General features: G+C 42.1%; 2 protein-coding genes across 3 annotated transcripts in view; both read left to right on the top strand.

Annotated features, from left to right (window-relative positions):
* The window catches only part of gab1 (GRB2-associated binding protein 1), a 50946-nt gene extending 45579 nt beyond the window's left edge, over positions 1-5367 (top strand). For both annotated transcript variants that reach the window (XM_080463967.1, XM_080463966.1), the window contains 4 exons: positions 830-923; positions 1594-1717; positions 3272-3400; positions 3488-5367. In XM_080463967.1, the coding sequence (XP_080320093.1) occupies positions 830-923; positions 1594-1717; positions 3272-3400; positions 3488-3646 (506 nt within the window). In that variant the 3' untranslated portion in view covers positions 3647-5367. The remainder of the gene's footprint in view (positions 1-829; positions 924-1593; positions 1718-3271; positions 3401-3487) is intronic.
* A 4727-nt stretch (positions 5368-10094) lies between these two features.
* LOC308109840 (uncharacterized protein) lies at positions 10095-12116 on the top strand (the record flags this gene model as incomplete). The annotated part of the gene is made up of 8 exons (XM_080463647.1): positions 10095-10391; positions 10489-10559; positions 10871-11035; positions 11150-11214; positions 11288-11365; positions 11518-11574; positions 11653-11783; positions 12110-12116. Exons 1-8 carry the CDS (start codon positions 10225-10227, stop codon positions 12114-12116), a joined length of 741 nt encoding a protein of 246 aa, XP_080319773.1. The 5' UTR covers positions 10095-10224.
* Between the last annotated feature and the right edge of the window lie 704 nt (positions 12117-12820).

The raw sequence follows: 12820 nt of genomic DNA, 5'->3' as shown, positions 1-12820 counted from the left end.
TAATAATCTCCTATCAATGCTAAACGTCTACAGAAAGTTTTCATCACAGGCTTTTGTCACCTCACATGAAAGGCTCATTGTTTTGGGGGGGCTTTTATTGGTTCCATAACGAAAAGCCGAATGGTTCACCATTCCACCAATTCTGCAGCTCCTTTATGATCCAATAAGTCCTTTTAAATAAGGTGCATGTCAACAAAGTGCAATTTGGATTGAGCAGTTCTGAAAGTTTAAAAGAAAGCAAGAGGGAGAATGAGCAAACACAGAATAATAAGTCATCAGTCCAGGCTTCCAGGAAATAGTAACTTTTCTATGGCAGTCCCAGCAAACGTCTGATAATTCTCCAAGTAATCCGATGGAGCAGAAGTCACCAAGCATGCAATGTCATTAGTGCCAGATGGTATTAACAGAATGAAGAAATGTTGTAGTTTGCTGCAATAATAAGTAGGAAGGACCATGCTTACAGCTACCCAATGTTTGTTTTTTTACAGTAAATCACTACGTGAGTTAATTGGCTCGAGTTGTTCACTGCCACAATGTCAATAAAAAGAAAGAAAAAAAATCGAATAAATTATCTTGCCATTTTGGGCAAAATTGTTTGAAAAATGCATCCTCTGCAATAATTACAAAAGATGCTCCCAAGATCCCCGAAGTGTCAACTCATAGAGGAAGAAACTTCTTACTCCTCAACTAATTTTTCGTTTTTATTTTTAAAGTCTTGTCTTTCCCACATATATATTTTTTTAAAGGCCGTATTTCAAGTCTTGGCTTCGGTCCGAGCTGATAAGCTTGTATTTCGCCGTGCCTGACTGGTGTGTGTACTGTGCTTTAGGGAAACCTGCTCCACTGGAGATCAAACCACTGCCTGAATGGGAGGAGCCCTGCACACCGGTCCGTTCGCCTGTCACACGGTCGTTCGCTCGGGAGTAAGTATCCAGAAAGTTATCCCCTGTTTTTTTTTTTGTAGTTTTACATTTTGTTAACAACTGAGGGCATGTTCACACTGCTCTGCTCGCTCTATGAGCCTTTTTCTTAAAATCCCAGTATGACTGAAGTAGAGTTACTGTTTCAGGCGACTCATTGTGTCTCACTTCTTATAGAGCAGAGTGGAGTTTGGGGAAGTTTAAACCAACAAACTATGTTCGCTTAATTAGCAGATGTTCTGACAAATATGTGCATTATTGTGCCTGCTCTGTGGATTGGTGACATGAAACACAATTTAAATTAGGTCTCAGGTGTTTGTGTGTGTGTGTGTGTGTTAGTGTGTGTGTGTGCGAGTGTGTGAGCATGCCCTTTCGTAGTGGATATGATTAACTGAAGAAGTAGGCACTAACACCTCATGCATTACTGTAGTCACGCTGTGACCAAAGCTGCTCATACAAGCAGGTGTGGGATCTGCCTCAGAGCCGCATTAAACAGACGGCAGTACGCCGGCTTACTTCAGATGAGGTCTATTTCTCAGCTTAATGCTGCCGGGACACCGCTCTGGCTGCGGTGCTTCGTAGCTGTGGCTGTTGTGTCTGTGTTATATTTTGTGCTCACCAGAGACTGTAATTGCTTGGAAGTCGGTGTGTAAACATTGTGAATGCTGCTCAGTTTCTCTAGGTTTCCAATGCCAACGAGACCCCCGTCAGTGCATAGCACGGCCTCCAGCACTGACTCCGAGGACTCTGCTGAGAATTATGTAGCCATGGTCTCTAATATGCCCACAGATGAACCAGTATGTAACACACAACTATCCTTTGATTTAAGAAGTCGCATGATCACCTTCTTTTTCCCCCCCTCTACTCTCTGAAATGCAGATAATCAAAGCTATGAAAAAAAAAAACCAAACAAACAGATAATTGTGTAATTTTGTTTTTGTGATTTCTGTTTTTCTTCTTTCATTTAATTGAAGTCTACAGAGGCCATTTCACTCAACAAAAGCCAGACTAAATATAAGAGCTGATTTAGGACGAGGTACACAAAGTAATGAGGATCGAACATTAAATGCCACTTCGAATTTTTTTTTTCCTCTTCCTGAGACTATTAAGAAATCCCATTTCCAGCCTCGCTCCTCTTCCTCCTCCACACATTAGTGTGGACAGGTTATTGGTTGCTGCAGATGGACTCCTCACCTCTTCACTTCTTTTCTTTGCAGTTTCCTCTCTTCCCGCCGCTCTGCTTTCATTATTCCGTTTTTGTTCATTTTGCCTTTTCAGGTATTGTCTTCCTTTATTTGAGCATCGTATAAAAGAGTCTCTCCAGAAAAGATTCCTCAAACTGCTACGACAGATTTTCACGCTTGATAAACGAGTCAGATGCTGATGGACGGCGTCTCCTCTCCACTCCACCAACAGGGGCGCTTTTTCTTCCAGTTTGGCTTCTGATTCCACCGTTTTCTTGTTTTCTTGCCGTTAACAGTCGATGTTTTTCCTCAACATTTTACTTTGATATTGTCTGCTGACTTCCTCTTTTTTTCCCCTCCATCACTCGCTTTAATTCTGCTCCTCCTTGTTTCTTATTTCTTTGGCTTCATCTGTTTCCTTTTTCCCTGCGTTTTGTTCTTAACATCTGCTGTTCTCTCTCTCTCTCTCTGTTTTTCCGTTGAAACCACTCCCTTCTTGCTCTGTGTAGAGAGGAGTCTTTCTACTGCACAGTCCCCATCACCCCTGTAAAGAGGGAGGTGGAGGAACTTGACACCATAGAGGAGGTGAGAAGGGGGAGTCAGGTTAGATCTGCATGGCCCGTCCAGCCAGGAGGTTGCAGAGACGATGTAGAGCACTTTGCTGTGCTGATATGAAGTGTCGTCTATAAGCTTGGATACACAGGCTGCTGTGATTTTCGTATTTATTTATTTATTTATTTATTTTTTACATAATGATGTACCATCACCTCCTTTAGGGTTTATCTAGCTTTGTCACCATCCTAGTCCAAATAACTTCACCTCACTTGTAGTTCACAATTAACAAGACTTGTAAGGCCTCTGTGTTGTCACAATATCTAAAAGTATTTAATGCATGTACAAACTCACCCTTGATGTGGAGATTTCATATTCAGAAATTGGAAAAATCTGCAATTTATTGTGAAATCTGACAGCTTTCTGCCTTCCTACCACTTTAATTGATATTGAACTATAAAACAGTCACAAATGATTTAGTTCGACTGTCAGTCAAATCTTTTGGCATCTTAAAGAGTTTTTGGTTATTGTGACAAACATATTTCTGTAACAAAATCCTGCCTGTGTTTCATCATCACTCTGCTATCGATTGACTATTCCCCTTGGCTCACGCAGATCATGAAGCTTGCTGCACCCATGACTGCGGATGGTGGGAGTAGCCCGATGGTGAAGCCAAAGGGAGACAAACAGGTTGAGTACCTGGATTTGGATCTCGAATCCGGCAAGTCTACCCCACCTAGAAAGGTAGGCTTCCCGCCGCCCGGCTTCATTTTGAACCGCCTCCTCTCCCTCTAAAGAAAAGTTAAGAGCAGCTTTGTGTCTCCTTTGCAGATGAAAAGCAACGGGACTGGTATCACCGCGTCGGACGAGCGAGTTGACTACGTGGTCGTGGACCAGCAAAGGACGCAGGCCCTCAAGAGCACCCGGGAGGCCTGGAGCGATGGCCGCCAGTCCACAGAGACAGATACTCCTTCCAAAGGACCCAAGTGACCCTGTCGACGCCACCACCACCACCACCACCACCACCACCCTCCGAACGCCCCAGACCGCTGAGCCTTTAGCACAACTGTAGGCTCTGGGTTGTGCTACGAGTTGGTCCAACTGTGTGTCCACTGCAGCAGGGCGCCACAGTCACTCGATGATCTTTAGTTTACACTGCTGTCGGGCCAAGGAGTGCACTGTGTGTACTGATGTAGAAAGGGGTGTGGGCCAGGAATAAGCTGTATACATTATGGAAGCAGGTGGAATGACGAGACAAGTCTGGTTTGGCTTAAACAGACTCACAAACTTTGAACGTTCACTGCCTCCGATGTCAATGAGATTTGTTTGTTTGTTTGTTTGTTTTTTTTGCTCACCTTTCAATTGCCCATGGGCTGACCCAGAGTTAACATTTCCTTAAATTGTAATGCTGTTTGATGTTTTTTTTTTTTGTTTTTTTTTGGAGTGTCAGTGAAATTTACTCGATAACATGATCACAGTACTTTTTATCAACAGCGCGAGTCGTTAGCACATCAGGCTAACAGTGTTGTTCTTTCCAGTCTTCTTCTGTGTCTTTTCTCGATGTGAAGTTTCAACGGACACAGGTCAGTTTCACAGGAGCTTATCTGAGCTGCATCTGTGTCGAGGGAAAGCTTCACACCAAACCCCCCCCCCCCCCCCCCCCCAAAAAAAAATATTACAGAATAGTTTCGTCCAGATTTCAACTTTGCTTATTCTAATGCAAAAGGCAGTTGAACTAGTTCATTTGAAATGTACTTCTGTGCTTAAGAAAAAAAGAAAAAAACCTTGAACTCACCCAAGATTTAATCCACTGAACATGATCTGATTTCCATTTGTAAGGGAAGATGCTTCAATCTGTTAAAATGGAAGTGCAAAGACTGTACAAAAGTGTTATGTATATAAACAGGAAAAGTGTCCTTTATTTGTATGGAATATCCAGTGTGTTTGACTCGAAGGTATACGGATTCTGCAGGGTAGAATCCCGTACCTGTCTTAGATGGTATCAGGATTTATGATTAATGAATGACTTACTGTGAGTTTTTAAAAGAACGTGACAGCTTTTCTATAAGTTATGCAAAGGTATCAACACTTAGGCTAGAGAGAGAAAATCAGGTACTCTTTATACTAATACAACTTTCCATTTCTAATTTATTTCTCAAGTTATTTCATCGGGTGGATGTCAAGTCCATTTTTAGCTCAGTATTGGTGATTTATATGGAGGAACATCAGCTACGAGTCTGCTAGAATGCTTAGTTTGACAAGCACTGGTCAATTAGTTTCACAAGTTCATTTCTCCTCTCTCTTCCTCATTTCTCTCTCCTCTTAGGCGTAATTTATTTTAAATTGAGCTGGCATACAGTTTTTGGGAAATTGACTGCCCCGTGTAGTCAACTTGACGCATATTTCACAGGCAAACAAAACGTGGTTGGATAGATCGGCTTCACTAACCTGTCAGCTCTCTTTCAGAAATCCCAAAGCACGCGCTCACCGCCAGGTTAAATCATCGCTGTACATACGTCGCCGTCGATTACATTAACATGTGTCTTTTAAAGGATGTGCCTACTAAAGTCATCTTCGTTCTTCTATTCTCGTGGCAGTTTCTTTGTGATACGGACTGCAAAGCTGATGATGCTTTATCTTTTTTAATGAATCCCAACAGAAAATGTAAATTTTAAAAGTGGACTAAATAAAATCCAGCCTCTTATGCCGCTGCTGTGGTCTTTTACTGTGAATCATGTCGGGGAAGTCAAAAGCGCCAGGACGCAGGTCCCGGCCTGGCAGAGCATCACCGCTGATGAAACATGGCGACGGGTGACGTTTATGGGTTCAAGACTTCAGGCTGTCGTTGACTGCAAAAAAAAAAAGAAAAATTGCAACTAAATATTGAAGGCGACAACTTGATTTATGATTATATTAGTCGTCCAATTACTTTTGAATCTCTAAAAAGGTAGAGGTCACTGACACAGTGGTTTGTAAATTTCTACACTGTTCATCTAAATTGGATAAAGCTGATAGTCTGCACTCAAAGCACGTCTTGATTGCTTCTTTTAAAATCCAGTTTGGTCTGAAAACAGCAGGAACGAGTGTCTCTCCTTAATGGCTGGCTGTGGCTCATTTGGTAGCGCCCCTCCGTTTGTTGAAGAGTCTCTGAACAAGACACTGAACCCTGAATTGACTGCTTTCTTCACCAGTCGTCGACTCCAATCTTTGTTTTTCGTGGACCAGCGTAGAGAACAGCTTTGAGAGCTGCAATCACAGAACTAAACCACAGTTCATCTCTTGATTTAAACGTGCTTGAGTCGACCACTAGATGGAGGTGTTGTTTGAAAGACTGACTCCAGAGTCTTTCTGGTTCTGTTCCTCCTCTCCCAGACTCTGCAGTGTCTCGGCTGCCAAAATTGCCTTTTTCCATTTCTTTACCACCAACTTCAGGGGCCGAGCTGCTGCATCCCAGGGAGCTGCACAGGCCAGTTAGGAGCCAGAAATCTATATGTTTGTAATCCTTTTTTTTTTTTTTTTTCCCCCCAAGCCAAGATGTTAATTTGTGGAATTCAGTGAGAAATTTCTCTGGTGTTTTCTTAATATACAGCACCTAATGGGCCACTTCACCCTTGGGCTTATTCAAGAGGTCTTCACAAAGGTGTTGTTTTTTTGTTATAGTAATTACTATAATTTTTTATGTTTTACTAACTGAACCTCATAGCCTTTGTGGGGTTTTTTTTCCATGGTACAAAAAAAAAGAAAAAGCTGCCTGCAACCATGTGCTGCAGTCTTTCATATGAATAAAAGGGGGTTTTAAGCCTTTGAAGCACTTGTTCTCATTGTGGTGTCCAGAGATCATCAGATATTCCTGAGTGGATTTAACATATTATTCTCTTTGTTGAGAAATATACAACAGATTTATATAATCAAAGCAGTTTACCAAGTCAGCAATGCAGTTCTGGCCATAAATTATAAAATAAATGTTGGCGATAACAAACTCTTTCCTGCAGAATTGGTTCAGGCGTTCTGTTATTTCCCACATAACCTCAGTCCCATTTTATCTTTGATACTGATGATGTATGTTTATTTCATCCTGCTACTTAATGAGATTTGTAACAGGACTGACTTATAACTCCCTCTGTTGGCTAATCATCACAGATTTATGGATAGAACACAGGCCCCCAGTTTATTGAAATCCAGCATATGGACTGATTGGCTTCACAGTCGCATCTAATCCCATAAATCTGGAGGTTTACAATTTTGTGTGATACACTCCAGTCCTCCATATACATCTGTCCTTCAGTACACTGGTTGTTTTTAACATTTGATTGACATTTGATGACTGTGCAATTACCCTAATTAAAGCAAATATCATGGTCGCACAGGCATAGTTTTATATTTGCTGCTGTCCTGTGCACCAGATTGTAAACTCTTTGTGGTCAAGTTGACCTTCGACGTTGCCCATGTATTGTCAAGACGTGTCTGATAGGATGACAGGATAGCACAAACTATTTGACAGGCTTGGACTGTTGTTCTGTTTGAAATGCGGATTTCGGCTTTCACATGAGGGGAAGCTTTTGCATACCTAATGTGTGAGAACCATATTGCCGATAATGTCGTCATCCTGGCCAATGCCTTTTCACCTTAGACTCAACCACGAGGGCCTGACGCCATCCCACTCTCTCCATCTCTAACATTTGACAAGGAATCCAACAACTGAATGTCTTGCTGTCATTTCTCTCTTTTATTAGTCTCCTTTCTCCTTGTGTGCAGTCACAACTTCATAAAAGATAGTACTGATTTACAATTCACATATGCAAACTCATTATAAGGCCACTGTCCTTGTCAGTATTAATGAGCGGATCTTGAAGAAATGACGTGCCATTAAAGCCACGACAGCTTTTTGTATTTAGTTCCTGTTAAACAGATGCAGATGTGATTCATCTGAAATTGCATCAAGCAGTTTGTCCTTTTATTCACTTTAAAGCGTCAAGCTGTTCAGTTGGGAGAAAGGCGTCTTTAATCACTCTGGGTGCTATAATGAAGGAGCGCCTGACGTTCGAATATAACTGGAGTCGGCTCTTGTTTGTTTTACATGTGTTCCTCTACCTACGCAAGCCGCAACTGCGTGAAACCTGCTGCGGCCCGGGGAGCCTCGGTGCCGTATCCTTGGCACCGTGTGAGTAATGGGGCAGGCAGAGAGTCTCTCGGCGTCTTAACGGGGCGAGCAGAATAATTATGAGGCGAGCTGAGACGCTGCTCCTGGGCAGCGGGGAACCAGTGAACGTTTTTTTGGGTCAAGCTTGTCCTCTTGGACCTCTGCCTGGACTGACGGGGGCAGTCTCCCAGGTGGCGTAAGGTGCTGCGTGATGGGGCCCGGTTTACAGAGGGATCCTTGTTCAGGCTTAAATGTGGGTGGGAACGGTGACGGGGGGGTGAACTGTGGAGATCAGCATGAACACGCTGTAAAGGGAGGGGAGCTTAATGAGATATTTCCGTGGTGCTCTTGTCAACAAAGTCTGAACAACATGTGTGGTTAATTAACACCATTAGTATGAGTGAAAAGTCAGCACTATAACTTGGGTAAATTATGCAGATGCGTGTCATATTAATGGGGAACACAGCACAAGTATCGAAAAAGAACATTCCTCAAGAGGCATGTTCGACCTAGTAGCCATTTCTGAGCTGGCAGCAGGATTAATTGACACGGCAGTGGAAGCTGTATATGTGTCTTCTGCGGGGTGCAAGATATAATGGACTCTACGCTGGTAATGATCTTCAAGACTGTATATTTAGTTCGTTTCCTTGTTAGAGACCATCTTAACCCTCCAGTTTCTGTGCTGACTTTAGCCAACTTGAGGTTGTTGAGTTAAGATATAACGAAAGGCAGTGAACAACCTGGACAAATCAGCATTCCGTCAGTGGTACACACATTCACAGCTACATGACATTTAGAGACATCAGGTCACCTAACAAGCATGTCCCTATATTGCGGGAGGAAGCCAGCTTACTCTGAGAAAACCTCAGCACAGTGAGGAAATGGTAATTCCTGAGGGAAAATCCTAAATGCAAACATCAGAGTTTATTAACTCCTATGTCACCATGCCATATAGGAAAACCCTTTGTCCTCACACTGGCAATCTCAACTATGAGCCATTAGATGTAAAGGGTATGTTGGATGCCTCTCCTCCTGAGTTTTCAAAGGCGTCACCACAATACTTGAATGGCTAAATATGCTCAGGGGGATGATTGCATTTGTACTTTCGCCAGCTGAGTACTCTCCAAGAACTTGAAAGATGAATGAATGAGTCGAAGCAAGGTGAAGAAACTCTGATGCAGTGAGAAAACAACTCTAATGCATGTCACACTCTGTCTTTTGGTTCCTTTATGGGACTTTTTTCATTCAGCGCAATAAAACAAGTAAAGTGAGCCATTCCTCTTGTTTGTCGTGCACTAGGTTTATTTTGGCAGAACCAACACTTCTACAAATGGACCCCGGTAATGTGGCATTCGCACAGTGGTTCATTTTAATTATGAACATTTATTTGTACTTTTATTTGTGAATGAATATTCATACATGATTAGAAGCAAATCATTAGTGAAAGTGAGATGCATTACTTCTATTGTTCATTTGAGTTCTTATTAATCATGTGGATTTACTATATCATGGCAGTGTTAACATTAGGTGTCAACTTTTGTAATCACGGGGTTCAGGTGAATTATGTTGTTTGGAGGAAGATTCTATGTTCTGGCAGTTCTTGTAAAAAAAGAAAAAGTGAACTAATGAACTAACTACAATGAGAAGAAGCTGCAACAAAATAGCGAAGATAAACCACCAACAATACACAGCTGTACACAAGTCTTTTGTTTGCGTCCCTCCGCCTCACAGGTGAGTTCCACAGTGTGTATCCCTCCGCCTCACAGGTGATATTAATTATCTAATCAACCTCCAGTCACTGGGTTGTTGTTTGTTTTCACAAGACGAAAGAGAAATGTACATCATGCAGAAGAGCGCATCTGAAGGTAATATATTAGTACAGTGATTCATACATTGTGTAGAAAGAGGATTTGTGTTATTTAACAGTTACATGTGGTGTTGTGGCTGCTCTATATTTATGAGGAGGATGCTGTTATTCATGCTGCTGTCTACCAATACATTTCTCGTTTTGAATATTAGCACAGGGAAGGTATTCCAGAAAGGGGGGTTTAACAAACTCTGAGTTTCTCCCTGAACTCGAGTTCAAGCAAATAAGAAAATATATATATTTTTTCAATCTTTCAAAATGAGGTCAAACAATATATGAAAACGGTCAGAAAATCAACTAATAAAAGCCATTAAGACTCTGAGGTTTGGTTTGTGCTTATTGCCCCCTGGCGGTTGTCATACAGTATTGTACACTGCACTGTCTTTGTCAATAAAGACTTTTTGAATTAAAAAAAAAAAAAAAACAACTCTGAGTTTCCGGTTCCACAACGGCTGAGCTGAATCGGTTTAATCAACTCCGAGTATGTGAACCTCGAGTTAGGCGCATGCACAGCCACAATCGAAAGCCATCATCAGTGAAACCACGAGACCACCGGTCACTATGGCAACAGACCGAAAACGATCGAGTTATTTCACCCCGATGGAGCTGGAGGTCCTGATGCAGGCCTACGGTGAATATGAGCACATATTTCGCTGTAAAAGTAACACCGCCGCAGCTGCAAAGGAAAGAGAGGCGACATGGGAGAAAATTACTGCCCGAGTCAACGCGTAAGTTTGAATGAGCTCCTCCATTGTCCTAACATCCAACCTTAAGACCGTTGCACACACGTAGAAATAATATCTGTACAATCTGAATTTCATTCAGGTGCAATCCAACAGGGGAAAGGCGCACTTGGAGGCAGACAAAAATGAAACATAAAAACATCATTCAGAGTGGTAAGGCTTACCTTGCCATGATTTCATCTCACTTTGATTTTAATTTTAGTATATAATTTGACTTTGGCTTAAAGAAAACTAAACAAAACCCACATTCATTCAGTAGTTAGTTCCCAGTAGTAATTTTAACCCTAGCTGTTGTTTGAACTCATCCTCTCCGTTAATGTCCTACTTGGTAGATTAACACAATGTTTACACATTTTTATGATAGTGGAGGCATTTAAAATGAGACGATGCGTACATGAGCACTCAATAAAGTACTATTATATTTTCTTAAAAAAAACAAACAAAACATTTTGAGTTCTGCTCAGCCAACAGAAAGAAAGCAGAGGCCCGGAAAATGGGTGAAGGGCCACTGGCACCACCTCTGATGGAGGGGGAGGAGCTGGGCCTCCCACCGGTGGCTGAAGACATCGCAGAGGGAAGCTCATCCGAGCCGCCGGTCACCCCCCAGGACACAAGTGCCTACATCAAAAGCAAGTATATATATATATATATATATATATACACACACACACACACACACACACACACACACACACACACATGCAAGTATACGCCTATTTATTGCCTTATCCTCCCCTAAACAGTTGTGGACGGTGTCGTCTGCCTCGTCCAGCCTCCAACTTGTGTGAAACTTGAACCCCCTGCAGATGTAAGTATTCCATACTCAGATCTTGCCTTGGATGGTAAAGTATTCTGAAACGGTATCTTTTCCTGCATCACAGGAGGAGGAAGAGGATGATGATTATAATGAAGAAACCCTGTCTGCTGCCTTGGGGAGAGATCCAGAGAGACCCCCAGAAGTACGCCTCAAGATTATGTATCACTGCTGGCAGTTCTCTACTCATTCACATTCCTTATACATTCTGAGTGTAAATTGGAGTTTGACATGTAAACCGAAGCGATGAGCAGAATTAATGGACAAACAACGAGCAAATTCTTGTACCTTCAACAGAATATGGCGGGGCGTCATGGCGACGGTCCATCAACTTCCACAGCACAGCTTGACACAGTGAGAGTTTCAGTCAATAAAATGGTTAAATCTTCATGTTGAACTGTCGGATTTAAATGTTGTCCCTTTGTTTCCCAGTTACCAGTAAAGGAGTTATATAAAGTCAACCTAATGAGGACAATAGCCAAGACCGAAAAGGAAATGGTCTATCTGGATCGCAAGATCAGAAAAACTGACCTTGAAATTCTATTACTGGAACGGCAGTTGAGGTGGGTGCGTTGTCTCAGGTGAAATATGTTACCGGATGAACTGTAATACATATACTAACTGTTGCTTTTATACTTTTAGGGAATAAAGAACACTAAAACAAATATAAATTATCTGTCTTTATTTGACTGTTTATCCAGAAAAGTAATTTCTGGTAATTATGTCAATTCCATCCTGGACATCTGCAGGATGTATGGGATGGTCATCCTGACAGTCATTCACTTGTACAGCAGGGTGTTGCTCCCCTCTAATTACTAATATTATGGAGAACAACACATGTCACAGTGATGTCACATGCCCTCTCTGGGGTGACCCTGACCTTACGCAGGCACTAGAACTGAGATTTGAGAAAGCCTAAGGCCATCTCAACCCATGATCTGGTCCTGCAGTGGGTCACATTAAAGCATTGTTGGGGGTCAGGGTGAAGGGGTCAACTGAGACGGCTGGCCTGGATAACCTCAATACCCCATCAAGTGGCCTTCAAACTCTCCTGTAATTATAAAGGAGACAATAAAATAAAACGGGAGATAAACATTCGTATAAAGCTGTAGCTTCCTTACCACATGAAAATCTGTTGCTCAAGCTACACTCCCAATAGATCCAGGAATCATGTACAGAGCCACTTTGGCTTAATATTTGTAAAGATGCAGGACGCATCACGCATGAGTTGCAGTGTTTTATGTCTACATTTTCATGTACATCCTTCTTAGCATGGTGGGTCATATAACTGCAAATTGGTGCTGTGAAAGGTTTTTCTGTTCACATAGTCCCCTTCATTTTGATGGCAATATGGGTCCCATTCATGCACCCGATCTCATTTTGGACCCCTGCAAAATGATGGCTTAATGACACCGCTGAAGCTGCGGTGGCAGCTGAATGTATATCATTTAAAATATAATACTGTATATGATTTCTCCATTATTCACCTGCAATCCTGTGGAGTTCTTTGATGTTTGTCACCAGTTTGTGTCTGGGGAATGCAACTATCCTCTGCAACAGGAATTTCAGTGCGATAGTGACTTTTCTAACCGCTCTACAC

This window comes from Lipophrys pholis (assembly GCF_963383615.2).
Source record: "Lipophrys pholis genome assembly, chromosome: 5".
Classification (NCBI taxonomy): Eukaryota; Metazoa; Chordata; class Actinopteri; order Blenniiformes; family Blenniidae; genus Lipophrys; species Lipophrys pholis.
Note: the sequence above shows the minus strand (reverse complement) of the source record. Positions and strands in the feature narration are given on the sequence as shown.